Source organism: Symsagittifera roscoffensis, chromosome 9, assembly GCF_963678635.1.
Source record: "Symsagittifera roscoffensis chromosome 9, txSymRosc1.1, whole genome shotgun sequence".
NCBI lineage: Eukaryota > Metazoa > Xenacoelomorpha > Acoela > Convolutidae > Symsagittifera > Symsagittifera roscoffensis.
The window spans coordinates 349,822-370,999 of NC_087070.1; the positions used below are offsets into that span (position 1 = coordinate 349,822).

Consider the following 21,178-nt stretch of genomic DNA (forward strand, 5'->3'; position numbering starts at 1 on the left):
AACACTCGGTTTTCTGGGACTCACTGGCAGAAGACAGCACGCGATGAGGACATCGATCTCGAGTCCGGGGAGTATGTGCCAGTCGGTCATATTTGGAAGTTTGACCTTGAGAAGAGCAGAAAACACTTGATTTTGGAGTGAAATTTAATTTTTCAAAATTTCGAATGGAACATGTCATGCACGATTTTCTCGCGATAACTGAAAATCAGAAAAAGAAATCAGAACAATTTCAGAACAATTGCGGGAAAGTTGTCAGATAAAAACGAGTGGGAAATTGCTATTCGCAATTTCCATCATAGTGAACAAGAGTAGAGCTGTCCTATCTGAAATAGAAGACAGAGTATTCCCGAGAGAACAATTATTCGAACTGGACCAGAGTGAACCTTCGACGGAAAGGTGGACAGCTTGAGTGTCCCAATGGTCCACATAAAACTGCAGTCTAGAGTAAAAACTTGTTCTTGTTGTTAAAACTGACTGACATTAAGCTCATTTTAGTTACTTTGTTGACTCTTGAGTTGTTTACCGACTTATTTACTTCCTGGTTCTTGAGCGTGCTACAATGTGAGTACTTAATTTAAATTCTAGAGTGTGTTTTATGATCGTTATGTTGAGGTAAGGCGAGTTTTAGGTTGATCCATCTGAAATGGATCAAAGTTCCACTGTCTAATAAAAAGTAACTTAACGGATTGTTCCAACCCGGTTTTTAACGGCGTTCATGTATTTTGGGTATCTAGAGACCTAAGTATGGGGACGTTTCTAATTCTAGAGTGGGGGGATATTTTAGTAGTAGCCTCTAAGCTGTAACGGGTCGTAGTCTCATGTCACAAGCGAACCGAACTGGCTCCGACCGTTCTTGAGGTAGAAAAACACAAGAGATAGTGTCCCTGACCCTTGAGCCAGTGGTTATAGGGCCTATTTTTCTTAAGCCTCATGTGTGACTGCAGTAGACGAATGTTACACAAGTCTCCTAGTGGTCCGTTTCGATCCTTGTGAACCACTTTCCCACTCGACTGGTCACCCTTTCCAGTCAAGTCTCCTAGTGGTCCGGTTGTGTCGCAATCTATCTGAAAACCCTTAACAACGCCCCCCACTCGGGCACCTTACTGAAGTCACTGGTTTAAATTGCTAGATTGATCGAAACGATCGGTCTTATAAAACAGTATGTGTATACTATTTAATTAATACAAAGGTTTGATCCAACTAATTTGGTATCAAAGTCACTGTCTTTTTTCGTTTTATGGTTTTTGTTCCTATTTGTATTCTTTTTTTTTGCTCGTGTTTTTGTCCCCCTAGTTGCCCCCCTCACTCGGTTAGCTAAGCCTCGTTCGGAGAGCGTACCAGGAAGTTTTCTTGAGTTTTCTTAAAAAGCTATCACGGTACAACCGGAAGGTTTACACGTTCCCGCTGAACCGTACCACCGGTACTCTAGAATGGGCATGTAGCCCGGAGCTGTGTCAAGTGGGTTCGACTCCGTAGTCATGATGTCGTAAAAACACCCAGGAGCGCCATAAAAACACTATGTAACATTCGTCTACTGTAGTCACACATGAGGCTTAAGAAAAATAGGCCCTATAACCATTGGCTCAAGAGTCAGGGACACTATCTCTTGTGTTTTTCTACCTCAAGAACGGTCGGAGCCAATTCGGTTCGCTTGCGACATGAGACTGGAACCCGTTACAGCTTAAAGGCCACTACCAAAATACCCCCCCACTCTAGAAATAAAAACGTCCCCATACTTAGGTCTCGAAATACCCAAAATACATGAACGCCGTTAAAAACCGGGTCGGAACAATCCGCTTAGTTACTTTTTATTGGACAGTGGAACTTTGATCCATTTCAGATGGATCAACCTAAAACTCGCCTTAATTCAACATAACTATCATAAAATACACTCGAGAAATTTAAATTGAGAACTCACATGTCGATGCACTTGAGTATGAGGAGTAACTAAAAGATAAGCAGCTTGAGAATCAAATAATATAACTAAATAAGTTTGATGCTAATTAGTTTTAACAACAGAAGTAACTTCTGTCTCAAGAATCAAAGTTTCTGAATGAACCATTGGGACACTCGAGTTGCCGACTGTTCCATTGAATGTTCACTCCTTTCCGTTCGAATAGTCGTCCTTTCTCAAGTCTGTATTCTATTCTCCTGTTTTCAGGATAAGACAGCTCTACTCTCTGATTATTTCGTATCGAGAAATTGCGAATAGCAATTTCCTGTCTTTTTCTTGAGTAGTTTCCCGCAATTGTTAATTCGGTCGTTCTGATTTTTGATTTTTGCGTTTTCAGTTGGTTCGAGAAAACTGAGCATGACAGGCTCCATTCGAAATTTTTAAAATTAAAACTTCACACCAAAATTACGTGTTTCTCAAGGTCAAACCTCCAGACATGACCGACTGGCACAACGTTTGAAATTTACTTTTTTGCAAAGTCTCTTCAATATCAGTTGAAAACAACTTTGAATCGTCAGCGAACAAATAACAACTGGAAAATTCTATCACTCATGCAGAAAAAACTGGAGACATTGGGCTTCATTGTAAGAGATACCTCGAGCGACGCTGGAAATTCATAACAACAACATTTCCACCAAAATCAATTAATTAACAACCTTAGTTTTAACTAGAACCTTTCTGGTCCTGTGAATATTTGTTATCCAAGGCTTTCAGATCTTTGCGAATAAGTCGAGATGTACAACTAAGTTCGTTTGAAGTTGTTTACGGTGGCCGTTCTGTGCATGACTTAATTGACTTTTTCAGATATTAAACCGAATATTCAAATATTAGATGGGGAAAACCGATGTTAACGCTAAATGAGATAATATGCGATCAGCCGCGAAGTTCATGAGAATGAAAACAAAAAGAGACCAATATGAAAGAGTCAGTACGAGAGATTCTGAAGCTTTCACTACTCGAGGTAACGTGAAATGTCTTTCTTTTCACGACAATATATGAGTCATAATCTAATATCTATTTCTATTATATATTTAAATGCTGGCTTCACTATCTCGCCATGTTTACGCATTTTTAACGTACTATTTTTGCATGTTCAAGCTATATCGTATCATGCAATGGTTAAGAATTTTTTTTTCGATTTTCCAATTTGATTTTAGAGGTTATTTTACCGAGTTTAAATTAAGCAACCCAATATCGAATTAGGGGTTGTGAATTTGGCCTCCAATTTTGAATGCCCGAATCATTTTAGTTAACGAGATAAGACATTTTTTGAGATTTTTTCGAAAATTTTCAGAAATTTCAAATAACAAAATAATTTAAAAAACTTGAATTTCCCAACCCTGTAGTTGGGTGCTATCGGAGTACTCTAAGGAGTTACAAATCTTGCCTCCAATTATGACTGTTCAAATCCTTGTAGTTTTCGAGATATGAAGTTTTTTGTGAATTTTTCAAAAATTTTCAGAAAACTTAAATTATTATGATTCTTTAAAAATCTGAAATCCTGTAGTTAGGTCCTGTCAAAGTACTCTCAAGGATTGCGAATCTTGCCTCCAATTATCACTGCTCATTTCTTTGTAGTTTTCGAGATATGACGTTTTTTGTGATTTTTCGAATTTTTTCAGAAAACTTAAATTAATTTTTATCTTTAGAATCTGAAATTCCCAACCTTGTAGTTAGTTCCTGTTAGAGTACTCCCAAGGATTGCGAATCTTGCCTCCAAATATGACTGCTCAAATCCTTTTAGTTTTCGAGATATGTTTTTTGTGATTTTTTCAAAAATTTTCAGAGAAATTAAACTACCTATTTTTCAAAATTTGAAAATCCCACCCTGCAGATCGGTGCTGTCAGGGTACTCTAAGGAGTTGAAAATCTTGCCTCCAAGTATGACTGTTTAAATCCTTGTAGTTTTCGAGATATGACGTTTTTTTGTGATTTTTTCAATATTTTTCAGAAAACTTAAATTAATTAGTTTTTCGAAATTCTTAATTTTGTAGTTGAGTGCTGTCAGGGTACTCTCAGTAGTTACAAATCTTGCGACTGCTCAAATACTTTTAGTTTGCGAGAGTGAAGTTTTTCGATTTTTTTAAAATTTCTCTAAGAACTTATCTAAAAAGAAATTCAAAAAATAAGAAACTACTAACTTGATGGAGATACAACCTTATTCTCAGCGTACACCCAGGCGTCTCAAATCTTGCCTTTTAATATGAATGCTCAAATCTTTTTAGTTGCCGAGATAAGACGTTTTTTTTTTCATTTTTTTTTAAAATTTTGTTTAAAAAATTCACAAAATTTTTGATTTCTAACCCTATAGTAGAGTGCTCTCAGGGACTCTCATTGGTTGCAAACCTGGCCTCCAAATTTTTCCAGAGGCCCATTAAGTTTTCGAGATGACGCTTTTAAAATCGGAAAATTTGAAAGTTCGAAATTACGAACCCTGTAATTGGGTGCAGTCAGAGTGCACTAAAACTTTGCATGTTGTTTCCAATATATGCGGTTTTTCATGAGTTGTCGAAAAATTTCGAAGCACCGAAGGTGCATTAAACGCTAGTAAAGTATGAAATGGATGGTTGAATTTTCTGCGATCAAGTTCATTAGTTTTGTATCGTTAGTGTTGTGAAGGATGGAGTTAAACATGTGTTTCAGCGTAGCGTAGATGAGGCATGCATTCTCTAGATTTAACCCTTTAGGCGAGTAGCATTTTATTACACTTGCCAGAGCAAGTGTCTTGTAACTGGGAATTAGATTTTTTCCCAAACAATTTTTCATACAAATCTTTCTGGCTTTTCTTACTTGCTCTATTACAGAACCTTAACAACTTCCAGATTCGTTCACTAATTGTCTCAGCGGTAACGCGGTTGCCTTTCCTTTGTACCCCTAGGTCTAGGGTTCGAGTATTTTTTCAGTAGTTTCGGGAAAATTGAATTTTCGTTTGTGTGCTTATGCTTTGTAGTCTTAAATGCAACATCGGTAAATTTTCTTGTACTGTCAGCAATTTTTATCGTAGATGCAAGTTTGTTTGATTTACTCCTCTAAATTTGTTTAAAAAAATCGCAGACGTTATGTATTTTCTTTGGTTTTCCGTTTTGTTTTTCTCTTAAAAGTTTTATTCGGCGATTCGGCCTAAATAGGTTCGGCTTATGTTTAATTGGCTTAGCTACTTTTTTTGTTTCGCTTCAAAGCCAAAAACTGGTGGACTTTTTTTTGAAAATTTCCTGTAGTTTGTTTTGCAATATTTCAAAGTTCAAAATTTCTTTAACATTTTTGTGTAATAATTTATTGTGGCATTTTTTGAGAGTCGATGAACATAGTCGAGACACCCTGTATAGTCAAACTCTTTTGGAATGCCAACTCTGAGCAACGAGTTTCAAAACAATGGAAGCGTTCTATCAATTTAAGAATAATTTTCGAAGCCGGCATCTATGTCATATGGCTACATTGTAGCAATTATATCGTATGGATCAGTTGAAAACGTACAAAAGAAAGCGATTAGATGGATGCTTAACTGTTCACTAATTTCGTACTAGCAATGACTCGAAACTTCAGATTTTTGTCACTCTCGTATCACGAGATGCACGATCTCCTCTTCTTTTACAAATTTGCGAATAACAACTACTACTGCAATAGGTGTGACTTCATACACCGATACTTTTTGGTATATAGTGTCTTTTTATGTTTAACAAAATTGTTGCATGTGTTGGAGTTGGCCAGAATCTTTTGGGCTACAAAAGTTCAAAAGAAAAGTTCAGAGATATACTGGAAGTTCTTCACTGAAAAGTTCACAGAGATCGATTTATGAATTTGGTTAATAAAAATTTGGCTTGCAAGTGCTGCATAAGCTCAAATTACTTGGGTATCCGCTAAAACTGTGTTTAACTGGCAAGTCTGAAGCCGTTGCATTTTGTCCAAAATCCTTTTTTCTTATATTTATTATAGTTGCCGAAGATTTTTGTGTTTTTTTTTTTTCGTTTCAGGAAAAGTCAAAATTTGTTCACGCCTACTTTTAATTTTTCGCGGGTCTGACTTCTGATCTATTTTTAAGTTCAATTCATTTTAAAAGGAAGGCAAACTCTAAATTGTTAAAAGGAAGGTAAACTCAAATAGCAAAAGGTTCTGGTTTCGAAAATGGATTTAATTATCAGAATTCAAAGCTGAATTAAAATTTACCTATTGATCTTGTTTTCTCAGTTTGGGTTAAATTAATCAAACATGTGGAAATCATAAGTTGTTCCAGAAACTCAAAGAATTTCAAGGGCATCGATTAAAACTTTGAAATTTGAGTGTTTCAAAAAAAATAAGTTTTCATTTTTTCTGTTTACTGGCGTTCATTAACTTTTTCCAACTGTCTGTTGGCTATGTTCTTGTTTTTGGGTACTTAAACACCTTGTCGTCTCAGTAGTAGCTCGGTAAATACTAAAATTGTATTCATTACTGGTGGTTGTGATTTTTGATAATTTTTCTGAAATAGTTTTAATTTTTTTTTTTTTCGATTTTGTGATTTTCGTCTTTTTTATTCGCTAGCTTGCAATGCTGCGCCTGCGGTGTTGCGCAAGTAATGCGAAGCACTGTACCGTTTCTGTACATTACCCTTCCATCTAATATAACAGGGATGTAATGAGTTTCAAAAGTATTTACAAACCATTCAAGAGTTAAGAAAGTTTATCCACGAGGAAAAGGATCAACATACGAGCTGTTAAGCTCTCTACTGAGAACCACTGTAGTTCCCCCCTGGTTACCCTAGCGAGAGTAGTTTATTAGTATGACTCAACATTACACCCTTGCAAAGCCTATGAAAAAACCGTATTTTCATTTGAAATTCAAGAAATAATGCATGCTCAAATGTGTGTTCATAAGTTCTTTTGAAATCCTGAAATTCCAATTGAATCATGGCCAAGTATCAAAATATTTCATGTGTCGACAAACTACGTTTAATCGAATCGCATTCGGGTGGAGAAGATTATATTGCTTTGGCTGACTGTTTGGGAACAAATCGGAACACTGCGTATACAATTGTGCGACGTGGGAGATATGAGAATTTACCAAAAAATGGATCTCCTCTTCTTTTACAAATTTGCGAATAACAACTACTACTGCAATAGGTGTGACTTCATGCACCGATACTTTTTGGTATAGAGTGTCTTTTTATGTTCAACAAAATTGTTGCATGTGTTGGAGTTGACCAGAATCTTTTGGGCTACAAAAGTTCAAAAGAAAAGTTCGGAGATATGCTGGAAGTTCTTCACTGAAAAGTTCACAGAGATCGATTTATGAATTTGGTTAATAAAAATTTGGCTTGCAAGTGCTGCATAAGCTCAAATTACTTGGGTATCCGCTAAAACTATTTTTAACTGGCAAGTCTGAAGCCGTTGCATTTTGTCCAAAATCCTTTTTTCTTATATTTATTATAGTTGCCGAAGATTTTTGTGTTTTTTTTTTTCGTTTCAGTAAAAGTCAAAATTTGTTCACGCCTACTTTTAATTTTTCGCGGGTCTGACTTCTGATCTATTTTTAAGTTCAATTCATTTTAAAAGGAAGGCAAACTCTAAATTGTTAAAAGGAAGGTAAACTCCATAACAAAATAGCAAAAGGTTCTGGTTTCGAAAATGGATTCAATTATCAGAATTCAAAGCTGAATAAAAATTTACCTATTGATCCTGTTTTCTCAGTTTGGGTTAAATTAATCAAACACGTGGCAATCATAAGTTGTTCCAGAAAATCAAAGAATTTCAAGGGCATCGATTAAAAACTTTGAAATTTGAGTGTTTCAAAAAAAAATAAGTTTTCATTTTTTCTGTTTACTGGCGTTCATTAACTTTTTCCAACTGTCTGTTGGCTATGTTCTTGTTTTTGGGTACTTAAACACCTTGTCGTCTCAGTAGTAGCTCGGTAAATACTAAAATTGTATTCATTACTGGTGGTTGTGATTTTTGATAATTTTTCTGAAATAGTTTTAATTTTTTTTTTTCGATTTTGTGATTTTCGTCTTTTTTATTCGCTAGCTTGCAATGCTGCGCCTGCGGTGTTGCGCAAGTAATGCGAAGCACTGTACCGTTTCTGTACATTACCCTTCCATCTAATATAACAGGGATGTAATGAGTTTCAAAAGTATTTACAAACCATTCAAGAGTTAAGAAAGTTTATCCACGAGGAAAAGGATCAACATACGAGCTGTTAAGCTCTCTACTGAGAACCACTGTAGTTCCCCCTGGTTACCCTAGCGAGAGTAGTTTATTAGTATGACTCAACATTACACCCTTGCAAAGCCTATGAAAAAACCGTATTTTCATTTGAAATTCAAGAAATAATGCATGCTCAAATGTGTGTTCATAAGTTCTTTTGAAATCCTGAAATTCCAATTGAATCATGGCCAAGTATCAAAATATTTCATGTGTCGACAAACTACGTTTAATCGAATCGCATTCGGGTGGAGAAGATTATATTGCTTTGGCTGACTGTTTGGGAACAAATCGGAACACTGCGTATACAATTGTGCGACGTGGGAGATATGAGAATTTACCAAAAAATGGATCTCCTCTTCTTTTACAAATTTGCGAATAACAACTACTACTGCAATAGGTGTGACTTCATGCACCGATACTTTTTGGTATAGAGTGTCTTTTTATGTTCAACAAAATTGTTGCATGTGTTGGAGTTGACCAGAATCTTTTGGGCTACAAAAGTTCAAAAGAAAAGTTCGGAGATATACTGGAAGTTCTTCACTGAAAAGTTCACAGAGATCGATTTATGAATTTGGTTAATAAAAATTTGGCTTGCAAGTGCTGCATAAGCTCAAATTACTTGGGTATCCGCTAAAACTGTTTTTAACTGGCAAGTCTGAAGCCGTTGCATTTTGTCCAAAATCCTTTTTTCTTATATTTATTATAGTTGCCGAAGATTTTTGTGTTTTTTTTTCGTTTCAGTAAAAGTCAAAATTTGTTCACGCCTACTTTTAATTTTTCGCGGGTCTGACTTCTGATCTATTTTTAAGTTCAATTCATTTTAAAAGGAAGGCAAACTCTAAATTGTTAAAAGGAAGGTAAACTCCATAACAAAATAGCAAAAGGTTCTGGTTTCGAAAATGGATTCAATTATCAGAATTCGAAGCTGAATAAAAATTTACCTATTGATCCTGTTTTCTCAGTTTGGGTTAAATTAATCAAACACGTGGCAATCATAAGTTGTTCCAGAAACTCAAAGAATTTCAAGGGCATCGATTAAAAACTTTGAAATTTGAGTGTTTCAAAAAAAAAATAAGTTTTCATTTTTTCTGTTTTCTGGCGTTCATTAACTTTTTCCAACTGTCTGTTGGCTATGTTCTTGTTTTTGGGTACTTAAACACCTTGTCGTCTCAGTAGTAGCTCGGTAAATACTAAAGTTGTATTCATTACTGGTGGTTGTGATTTTTGATAATTTTTCTGAAAGTTTTAATTTTTCTTTTTTTTTCGATTTTGTGATTTTCGTCTTTTTTATTCGCTAGCTTGCAATGCTGCGCCTGCGGTGTTGCGCAAGTAGTTCGAAGCACTGTACCGTTTCTGTACATTGCCCTTCCATCTAATATAACAGGGATGTAATGAGTTTCAAAAGTATTTACAAACCATTCAAGAGTTAAGAAAGTTTATCCACGAGGAAAAGGATCAACATACGAGCTGTTAAGCTCTCTACTGAGAACCACTGTAGTTCCCCCTGTTTACCCTAGCGAGAGTAGTTTATTAGTATGACTCAACATTACACCATTTCAAAGCCTATGAAAAAACCGTATTTTCAATTGAAATTCAAGAAATAATGCATGCTCAAATGTGTGTTCATAATTTCTTTTGAAATCCTGAAATTCCAATTGAATCATGGCCAAGTATCAAAATATTTTATTTGCGGACAAACTACGTTTAATCGAATCGCATTCGGGTGGAGAAGATTATATTGCTTTGGCTGACTGTTTGGGAACAAATCGGAACACTGCGTATACAATTGTGCGACGTGGGAGATATGAGAATTTACCAAAAAATGAATCATACAATAGAAAAATTGACGAAGAATTTATTTTGGTCGCTATTGACATTCTGGAGGGCAATCCACTGATGACATTGCGGCAAGTTAATTTTGCGTTGAGAGCGCGCTTACCCCAAAAACCCCATTTTACACAACAAACACTATCAAAAGCATTAGAAGGGAGAATGACCAATTTCAAGCTTGCGAGAGATTGTCCTGCAAAGCGTAGCAGCGAAGAAAATATAGAAGATCGTTACAACTATGCATTGTGGATCATGAGCCTGACGTCGTAAGTTCGCTAAAAAATTTTGTGGATGAATTTGGTGTAAATATCCACATGCGGCGTTCTCAAGGGCGATCTGCTAAGGGTGACAGAGTTTATAGAAAAGTCAGTGCCCAGAAAGGACCCAATCTTGCAATCTGTTGCGCAGTTTCGACGGAAGGCCTTTTGCATTATCAGGTAATTCAAGGTGAAATGAAGAAGGACATTTTCAAAAGTTTTTTCGAAGTTCTAAATGGAAACGTTCTCTTTGACGAAGTGAACGATGCTGATGGATTTGCTGTTTTTACAATACTCTCGGGCACAGAAGAATTGAAGATATGGACCTTAGTGGAATATTCTCACTGAAGGGGCTCCCAAAGTACAGCCCATTTCTAACTTTGGTTGAAGCTGCAATTCCGTGCTGGAAACCGGCTATGAAACGAAAAATGCAAGAGATGGATTTGTTCATCAACGTTGATGCTTTGAAGGAGCCAGGACAAACACTTCAGGATAACCTTTCCCGTCATATTAAATCTATTGTGGAACGAACAAGTTGTGAGATTACCCCACAGAAATGTGTTGGTTGGTACAATCATACGATGACATATATCCCGGATTCTTTGTCCAGGAATAAAATAGATTGATGAACAATGGATGTTGCATAAAAAGCTATGATTCTGTATATTATATTATGTTCTTATTCATTTGAAATAACATGTGTTCAATTGAAGTCACTTGTGAGCACTCCATCTTTTCTATTCTTTAGAACTTACGAAATAAAGGTTCTTTCAATAGAAGTTACCTATAGTTCTTTTCAAATTACCGATTGTTCAATAGGCTTTAAAAAGGTGTAGTAAACTCCACCACCAAATAGCAAACGTGTAAAGGTCACGAAGAACGTAATCTACTTCTTGTTTCGAAAATGGATTTTTATTATCAGATTTCCCGGCGGAATTAAAATTTACCTATTGATCCTGTTTTCTGCAATTGGGTTAATTCAACCAAACACTTGGCAATCATAAATTGTTCCAGAATTTCAAAGAATGTCAAGGGCATTGATTAAAAAGTTTGAAATTGGAGTTTTCCAAAAAAAATATGTTTTAATTTTTTTGTTTACTGGCGTTCATTAACTTTTTCCGACTGTCTGTTGGCTATGTTCTTGTTTTTGGGTACTTAAACACATTATCGTCTCAGTACTAGCTCGGTAAATACTAAAATTGTATTCATTACTGGTGTTTGTGATTTTTGATAATTTTTCTGAAATAGTTTTAATTTTTCTTTTTTTTTCGATTTTGTGATTTTCGTCTTTTCTATTCGCTAGCTCGCAATGCTGCGCCTGCGGTGTTGCGCAAGTAATGCGAATCACTGTACCGTTTCTGTACAATACCATTCCATCTAATATAACAGGGATGTTAAGAGTTTCAAAAGTATTTACAAACCATTCAAGAGTTAAGAAAGTTTATCCACGAGGAAAAGGATCAACATACGAGCTGTTAAGCTCTCTACTGAGAACCACTGTAGTACCCCCCCTGGTTACCCTAGCGAGAGTAGTTTTTTAGTATGACTCAACATTACACCATTTCAAAGCCTATGAAAAAACCGTATTTTCAATTGAAATTCAAGAAATAATGCATGCTCAAATGTGTGTTCTTAAGTTCTTTTGAAATCCTGAAATTCCAATTGAATCACGCTCAAAATGGCCAAGTATCAAAACATTTCATGTGTCGACAAACTACGTTTAATCGAATCGAATTCGGGTGGAGAAGATTATATTGCTTTGGCTGACTGTTTGGGAACAAATCGGAACACTGCGTATACAATTGTGCGACGTGGGAGATATGAGAATTTACCAAAAAATGAATCATACAATAGAAAAATTGACGAAGAATTTATTTTGGTCGCTATTGACATTCTGGAGGGCAATCCACTGATGACCTTGCGGCAAGTTAATTTTGCGTTGAGAGCGCGCTTACCCCAAAAACCCCATTTTACACAACAAACACTATCAAAAGCATTAGAAGGGAGAATGACCAATTTCAAGCTTGCGAGAGATTGTCCTGCAAAGCGTAGCAGCGAAGAAAATATAGAAGATCGTTACAACTATGCATTGTGGATCATGAGCCTGGCGTCGTAAGTTCGCTAAAAAAAATTTTGTGGATGAATTTGGTGTAAATATCCACATGCGGCGTTCTCAAGGGCGATCTGCTAAGGGTGACAGAGTTTATAGAAAAGTCAGTGCCCAGAAAGGACCCAATCTTGCAATCTGTTGCGCAGTTTCGACGGAAGGCATTTTGCATTATCAGGTAATTCAAGGTGAAATGAAGAAGGACATTTTCAAAAGTTTTTTCGAAGTTCTAAATGGAAACGTTCTCTTTGACGAAGTGAACGATGCTGATGGATTTGCATTTTTTACAATGCTCTCGGGCACAGAAGAATTGAAGATATGGACCTTAGTGGAATATTCTCACTGAAGGGGCTCCCAAAGTACAGCTCATTTCTAACTTTGGTTGAAGCTGCAATTCCGTGATGGAAACCGGCTATGAAACGAAAATGCAAGAGATGGATTTGTTCATCAACGTTGATGCTTTGAAGGAGCCAGGACAAACACTTCAGGATAACCTTTCCCGTCATGTTAAATCTATTGTGGAACGAACAAGTTGTGAGATTACCCCACAGAAATGTGTTGGTTGGTACAATCATACGATGACATATATCCCGGATTCTTTGTCCAGGAATAAAAAAGATTGATGAACAATGGATGTTGCATAAAAACCAATGATTCTGTATATTATATTATGTTCTTATTCATTTGAATAACATGTGTTCAATTGAAGTCACTTGTGAGCACTCCATCTTTTCTATTCTTAGAACTTACGAAATGTTCTTTCAATAGAAGTTACCTATAATTCTTTTCAAATTACCGATTGTTAAACTCCACTACCAAATAGCAAAAGTGTAAAGGTCACGAAGAACGTAATCGACTTCTGGTTTCGAAAATGGTTTTTTATTATCAGATTTCCCGGCGGAATTAAAATTTACCTATTGATCCTGTTTTCTGCAATTGGGTTAATTTAACCAAACACTTGGCAATCATAAGTTGTTCCAGAATTTCAAAGAATGTCAAGGGCATTGATTAAAAAGTTTGAAATTGGAGTTTTTCAAAAATATGTTTTAATTTTTCTGTTTACTGGCGTTCATTAACTTTTTCCAACTGTCTGTTGGCTATGTTCTTGTTTTTGGGTACTTAAACACATTGTCGTCTCAGTAGTAGCTCGGTAAATACTAAAATTGTATTCATTACTGGTGGTTGTGATTTTTGATAATTTTTCTGAAATAGTTTTAATTTTTTTTTCGATTTGTGATTTTCGTCTTCTTTTCTATTCGCTAGCTTGCAATGCTGCGCTACGGTGTTGCGCAAGTAATGCGAAACACTGTACCGTTTCTGTACAATACCTGTCCATCTAATATAGCAGGGATGTTAAGAGTTTCAAAAGTATTTAGAAACCATTCAAGAGTTAAGAAAGTTTATCCACGAGGAAAAGGATCAACATACGAGCTGTTAAGTGATTATTTGGTGGCACTACTGCTGTAATCACGATCAGTAGCATAAGAATTTTCATAGCTTCTGTCCTCTGCTGTTTTTTGTGGCTAGTGTTTGCTTACTGTTAAGCACCAGTGCCTGAATGGGAAGCACGTGGTATTTTAAATTTTGAGGTCGCGGGATCGAATTGGACACAACAATAGGTTCTCTGTGATAAGAACTGCAGGCATTTTCGGACATTTTTCTGGGCTGGGTAATGCCTCACCCTCAAGCAAAGAGCACTTGTTCTGTTTCTGTTAGTATCTAACTCAAATTCAATGGGCTCGTCAAGAGATGAAGAGAGCGACGATGAGTCCTGGAGAACGAAAGATTACGAAGATGCGCTTCAGTGTGCCGGTTTCGGTAGGTTCCAGTACATTCTTGCTATGATATGTGGCTGGGCAAATGCGAGCGATGCAGTCGAGATTCTATCAGTGTCTTTTATTCTATCTCCAGCGCAGTGTGCTATGGGTTTGAAATCAAGTGAGAAAGGCGTTCTCAGTTCCATAGTGTTTGTGGGAATGATGATTGGTGGTTATTTTTGGGGATATTTGGCCGACATAAATGGACGCAGACAAGTGTTGATGGTGTCTCTGACTTTTAATGCCGTGTGTGCTATCATATCTAGTTTGTGTCAGACCTACTGGTGGTTCCTTTTGTTCCGACTTCTAAGCGGAATCGGGTAAGTTTCAAGCTGTTTAATTAATGAGAAAAACTTCCAAAGATTTTCTTCCCCCCCCCCTCTGCCTCGCATAAACCTGAATTTTACGCTGTAGCCAGTGGTTTCACAAGTAGTTTGAGTTGACCACCAAATACGCCAACTTTCGCGACGCTTTTGCAAGATGAACATACGTTTTATTTGATTTAATTCAAAAGCGGAGAAAATAAGTTCGTTTTAGTTCATAGGTTGCTCATACCATCCGTTTAATGGTTGCGTGTAACTTGCATAGATTCTTATTGGCCACCTCCAAATATTTTCTTGATATTTCAATGTATGCTTTTTGTGTTAATAGCAATTTTTTTTGCAGCGTAGGTGGATCGATCCCCGTTGTCTTCTCATACGTGGCTGAGTTTATGCCAAAACAACACCGTGGTAAAATGATCAGTGTTGTGGCCTTCTTCTGGATGTGTGGAAATATAGTGGCAGCTGCCCTGGCTTGGATTGTCATTCCGAGAGACTGGGGACACCGATCGGAACATTTCGATTACTCCAGTTGGAGAATTTTTATTGTAGTGTGCACGTTGCCGTCCTTGACCTCGGCTGTCTTTTTCGCATTGCTGCCCGAGAGTCCCAAGTTTCTCATACATGTCAGTTAAAATCACATATAAAATCACTTGAAGCGACCCAATGTTCATTTTCGCGTAAGAATTAGTTTTCCAGACAAGTCTCAAGGTAGCCTGAAAATTCGAATTTGCATGCAAAATTTGCTCAAAAAGGATAGATTGCTTTTCTTAATTCGTCCGGTCTTTTCATACTTTTTGATAGACATTTTTTTAGTTGGGAAGATGTAGCGTCTGTGTTAAGACCCTCACTAATCCTTCGTGCTTAGGACAGAGTTCGTGTTTTTTTAATGCAAGTAGCTATTAACCATCGCTCTCAAATAATCGATGAATTATCTCATATTGAATATATTTTTTTAGAAAGGAGAGGAAACGAAGGCCTTGCAGGTGTTGGCGATGGTTTACCAGATTAACAAGAGAAGAGCCCGTCAGTTCTACCCGGTAAGATGACAAAACCTTTCTTTTCATTTTTTTGGGTAGTTAAGATTATTTACTATTCAATTGGAAGCCAAGGTTAGAAAATAATGAACTTATAGATTAACTTAAGTCAGCATATATAATTTCATCCATGACGGACCGAAAATTAATCTCAACTCGATGGTATTTAATAGTTTATCATTCATGAAAGTATAAATTATTTGTGAAAATGTTGTTAGTTAGGCCTCAGTAGTCAGGTCTGGTGATTCTTTTCGCCTATGACGCTATAGATATCGGGACTATTAGGCTGCATGTAAGGGAACGCACTCGAAATTGTAGCACTTATGTATGAATACCAATCGCCGGTATGCACACATAAGCGGTTTTTCAATAGATCAAACTTGAAAAAAAAGCTCACTCCCTCGCTAGGATCAAGCGATATTATTATCAGAAAGGACCGCCCTCGAGAGGGAGCTGGACTACTTACGGCCGTACACAAACCACTTCTCTACGAAGAGTTGCAAACTGTAAAAGACGGGACATTAGAGGCGCAGTGTTTTGAAATAGTGGCCAACAACCAAAGCCACCGGTTCCCAAATTTTTACACTTCCCCGCGCAGTCGCTGCCCTAAATACTATACAGCTTAAATTACTCAGCTGTTCGCGAAAGACAATGTTATTTTCATGGGAGATGCAAATTCCCATTCCCTTCTCTGGTATTCAAATATCGCGGAAGGCAACAGGCGCCCATTTAGGCGCAGAAATTACTGACTCTGACTTCGTCCCTTTGAATGATCTGTCACAAACTTGTTTACCGTTCGGCAACTTAAGCTTCTCAACTTCTTTCTGTTCCTTTTGCGGCGCTCACCTTCATGAAGGTTAGCCAGGGTGTTAACCAACTGGTGTCGAGCTAGGTTAGTTTTAGAGACAACTTTTACCCAGCTTTGGAACAGAGTTACTGGCCTCCGGGCCCGTTTGTTTACCTTCTGTTTGTCTTAGTAGGAGTATGGCTCGGCTAAGACTCCTTCCTTCCCAACAAGGATAACCAGATTCGTCCGCTTGCGTGTCTTGCAACACTTTTTCTTGCTTGGGGAGATGTCCTTTGCGCTTTCCACCAATTGTACGTAGAAGATCTTGGACCTCGCTCCACATCCCCTGACTTATCCTTAGCATCGTTTTTTTTTACTATCTCTAAGTTGGAAACCACTGTTAACGTGAGGGTCTGACCATCTACCTATTTTAATTAGTCTCTCTCTAACGGAAGATACTCCTTTTCCTGCCAAATAAACTTAAAAATTTTAAACAATAGAAACAAGGTCGAGTTCACTGAAAAAACTGAGAAATTCTCTAAAATTGTTTTCATGAAAGGCGTTAAGGTCGCCAAAATTTTTTTACGAAACACCATTCTAAAGGCCGCATGGTGCTTTTATCGGTAGAACGCCTCTCTTTATGCCTCTGCCTTGATACTAAAAAGCTAGCGCAAGGGTGCGATAAAAAATAGACAGAGAACCACTCAAATCCTATTTTAACTAAGATTTGATGAAAGAAACGGCAAAAGAAAAAGAGAAGAAATTGCAGGATTTATTCCGGACGTTTAATCACCACACGTCCAATAAGTTTTTGGAAAGTGGTTCGCTCCTTAAATGGAACCAAATCCGTTGCAGAATCTCACCCAATCTCTTTTAATGGCGAAAAGTTAGCAGAGGATAAACAAATAGCACACGCTTTTAGCACTCAATACACGAAACTCCGAACCTATAAGTCCAAGAAACAACAGAGAAACACCAGCTAACTTTTTTCACTGCGAAACAGAAGAGGCTATCATAGCAGCTGAACCATCAAAAGCATTGTGCCCAGACATTCTCTGCACGGTACACCTCAAACATCTGGGATCAACTGCTATCAATTTATAACACATACCTTAACTTGTCCTTAATGTATAAGAAAATACCCTAAATTTGGAAGAAGTCACAATCAGTCGCCGTCCAGTCTTGCCGTCCAGTCTTAAATTTAAGCCCAGCAGTGAAAGTTTAAGAATCTTCAGTCCATCCTACTCTTATAAAGAATCTTTCTAAAGCAGACCATCAGCACGGCTTTCATTCACTCCAGACCACCACTACGGAACTAGCAACTCTTGATTTTTTTTTCAACGGTTTTTATAAAAAAATGACCATCTGAAAGAATTGTGCTGGCCACGTTAGAGTTGTCGAAAGCATTCGAAATGGTCTGGCATTGCACAACACTGGAACTTAATCGTGCCAGCACTGTATCAGATAGATCAACCAAATTGCTTGCAAGTTATCTGAGCATCAGGCAAGCCCAAACGCAATTTGGGGGCCCTTGTCATTCAGCCTTGTCTTAAATAGAACAAACATGTCCCCAAATAGACTTGTGGCTTCGTTCGACGGAGGTAGCAACTTTCCTTTAACTCGGCGAGAGCATGCCTGACGCGCTTCAAACAACGGGCTAATAACAACAACAGATTGCTCTCTCGTTGCAGTAAACTCATTTGAAAGGCATGTTTAGGTAAAGTTTGTTCTGGACGCTGTTAATCTCCAATTTAACACTGGTTGCTTGTTTTGAAGTGCTGCCTTGCCTTGGCGTTGAATTCAACAATTATAATTTTTCAACTTACAATATACAACTTAGTAAGATCCAAGGTTATACCGTGAATTGGATTTTTATATTAAGTGGTGAAAGAGCCAAAAAACTCATTGTCGCTCGATTCATGATTGAAGAAGTTTCAAAATGCTAAATCACTAAACTTTGAATGTTATGATTTCGATTGAATTCATCAATTTAAATTTCATAAACAACTTCGGAAGATCCAGCTTATACCGTCAATCACATGAAATTTTGTAGTTTTTAAAGCTCCTCCACACTTGTCATTGATTTTTTGATTTTTCCTAGGTGAAACCGTAGAAATCAAGATTTTTTTTCTGAATTTGGCACTGAATAGCTGGCTATTTTGTTCTCGGTACAAATGGCTTTTTGAATCGAAATCTTGACTAAAAGTTTTTCAAAATAGTACAATTGATCCCTTTTCAGTTTCTTTGACTAGCTATAAATATGGTGGATACTTCTTCCTACGCCATAATTCTTCTCAACCCTAAAGTAGTCGGAATACTTATTCGAGTTTTTTCGATTCAAGCACCAACCCTGAATCTCATAAATTGAATCTCATAAAAATTATTTCTGACTTTGTGAGATTCAGGGTTGGTGCTTAAGTTGATTTTTTTTTCGCGGGCCTTGCTTTTTTCCACCCGTACACAGTTCCACTACCCATCTGTTCAAGGAAGTAGATATGCCGGTTAGAAAGAACTGTTAACTTCTCGATATTTACACTAGCAAGCTTGTGAGCGTTAGTGTATTAGTACGAACCGTTTTTTTAAAACTTACTCGCAAATAAGAGTGTTCACTTATTTGTTGGCACTTTTGTTATAATCACGATCTGTAGCATTGGAAATTTCATTGCATCTGTCCTGCTTTTTTGTGGCTAGTGTTTGTGATTTATTAAGCGTCCGTGACTGAGTGGATAATGTGCAAGACTCATAACCTCTAGATTGCAGATCGAAAGCAAGACGTAGCCGAATTTTTACTAATTCAAGGCTTATTTCTACCTTTTCTTATTGCACTTTATAGAGCTGCTTTTTGTCGTGTTTGCGAAGTGAAGCTTCGTCTCTGTGTTTATCTCCACTACCACCTGAATAAATTTTTTTCACGCCCACGTTTCTTCCATTGGTCAGGTACCGCCATCTATTTTAAGTTGCCTTAGTTATTTTTTTTTCAGCCCCATGCTAGACAAAAATCCGCGCTGAGTTTTTACTAGTCGAGACGAAGTCTCTTCTTTTGTTTTTAATAAAAAAGCAGTTAACGAAGTGGTTTGCAGAAACTGGACCCTCCAAGGTCATCTGTATCCCTACCGCAACAGTTGACCTTTCAGAGCAACCGCTTTCCAGAAGTACCAGCTGTAAACTCTGAAACGGTTACATTCGGCTTTTCAACACCTACCTCTCCCGACTATACAGCTTTTCCCCCTCTTTGCACAAATTGTTCTCTTGAACCCCACTCAACTCGTTCCTGTTTAAATGCCCCAATAACTGTTCCTGGTTTACCCCCGCAAACCTGTGGTCTCGGCCGGTGAATGCCACGAAGTTCCTCTACTAGGAGTCAGACGAGCCCAACACGACAAACGTGGGCTAATAAACAAACAAACAGCTCATACTTTGCAATGCCTATGTGTGCGCGTGTGTATGTGTATTGAGGGGAAAGAGCTTTGTAATTACGTTTCTTCAGCGCCAATTTAGCTCTGAAACCTAAAACTTATCATTTATGAGCGGGAGTTCGAATCCGGGAGCTTTTTGCTGAACTTTCATATTATTCAAATCATGGAATAAAAGCAATCATTGGTAGCAATTTTTTTCGAAGTTTTAACGAACAGCTCTCTACCCATATGAATTTGGAAAAAATCCAGTGAGCACAAGTGATCTGTGGCTAATTTGTTTGTTATTTCCTGTTGTAGGTGAAGTCTATCCTTCTGGACGACTACAACTGCAACAGATATGATACTATTTCATCCACTGGTCCCTCTGTAATACACACCTCATCAAATCTGGTCAAGAGAGTGCTCCTCGACACATTACATAAGATAGCAGCTGTGTTTGCAACGACGTGGAGTCTGTTCAAGCCCCCTCTTACAAGGAGGACTTTAGTATTGGTAGTGCAGATGTTCACGCTCTCATTTGGGTTAGTCAATGTTTATGGTCCCTCTGATTCTAATTTTTAAAGGTTAATGAACGAATTGAAGACTCTTTTTAGGTCGTGTGGTTACTTTTTTTTTCTTCATTTTTTCTTCATCCAAAGTTGTTTAGGTTTATTGGATTTTTCGCGCTTAGACCTTTGATTTATTTTCAGTTCAAATTATTTTGTCAAATGGAAGTCAAATTAAGCCCTTCAAGAACACAAGAGCAAATGACGAAAAGTATGTACTTGGCTTGTTGTTTCAAAAGTGGATTTTAATTTTTCGATTTAACCGTGCAATAAAAAGTTTACTTATTAATCCGTTTTTTTTTTAAATTGGGTTAGTTTCATTAAAAATGTCACTCATAAATTTTTTTTTAATTCAGTGAGCTTTAAGGCCATATTTTGTTTCTTTCACTCAAAAGGTGAAATTTGATCAAAAAAGTCATCTTTTGGTCTCCTTTAGTTCGTTGAAATTTTATGGAAAGCGTTCTCTATAGCTGAATGTTTTTATACCGACGGAGCGTGGTGTGATTTTACGGTCTCGACTGTTTTTTCAACCTAAGTCGCAATTAGATGTGCTCATTATTTTGCATTTTTGTATCTGGGACCTTTTGCTTCAAAGAGTTTTTTTTGTATCTGTTTATCGTTGACTAGTTTCACAAGCGAAGTGAAGTGTATTATTACGAACCTTTTTTTTTCCAACCTAAGTCGCCAATAAAAGTGCTCATTAGTGTCACTTTTGGTATATTTCAATTTCATCATATTTAAGCATAGGAAATTTAATAGCATATAGTGCTGGTTTATTTTTGGCTAGTGTAAGGGTCCTGTTTGAAAACAACAGGTGTTATGAAAATGTATGGGATTTGTTAATTTTTGTTTTTTTTGCGACCCTTTGGAAAATTTTCATTTTTTTTCTCAAAACTTTTGAACCAATTTTCAAAACAATGGTGTCATTGGAA

At 37.1% G+C, this 21,178-nt stretch overlaps 1 protein-coding gene across 3 annotated transcripts in view; it reads left to right on the top strand.

The window, feature by feature from the left end:
• The first annotated feature begins 2,784 nt into the window (after positions 1–2,784).
• The window catches only part of LOC134854327 (synaptic vesicle glycoprotein 2C-like), a 28,828-nt gene continuing 10,434 nt past the window's right edge, over positions 2,785–21,178 (top strand). For 2 of the 3 annotated variants that reach the window (XM_063870538.1, XM_063870540.1), the window contains exons 1-5: positions 2,785–2,915; positions 14,041–14,461; positions 14,808–15,087; positions 15,421–15,501; positions 19,999–20,222. In XM_063870538.1, the coding sequence (XP_063726608.1) occupies positions 2,822–2,915; positions 14,041–14,461; positions 14,808–15,087; positions 15,421–15,501; positions 19,999–20,222 (1,100 nt within the window). In that variant the 5' untranslated portion in view covers positions 2,785–2,821. The remainder of the gene's footprint in view (positions 2,916–14,040; positions 14,462–14,807; positions 15,088–15,420; positions 15,502–19,998; positions 20,223–21,178) is intronic. The other variant, XM_063870539.1, reaches the window with a different exon arrangement.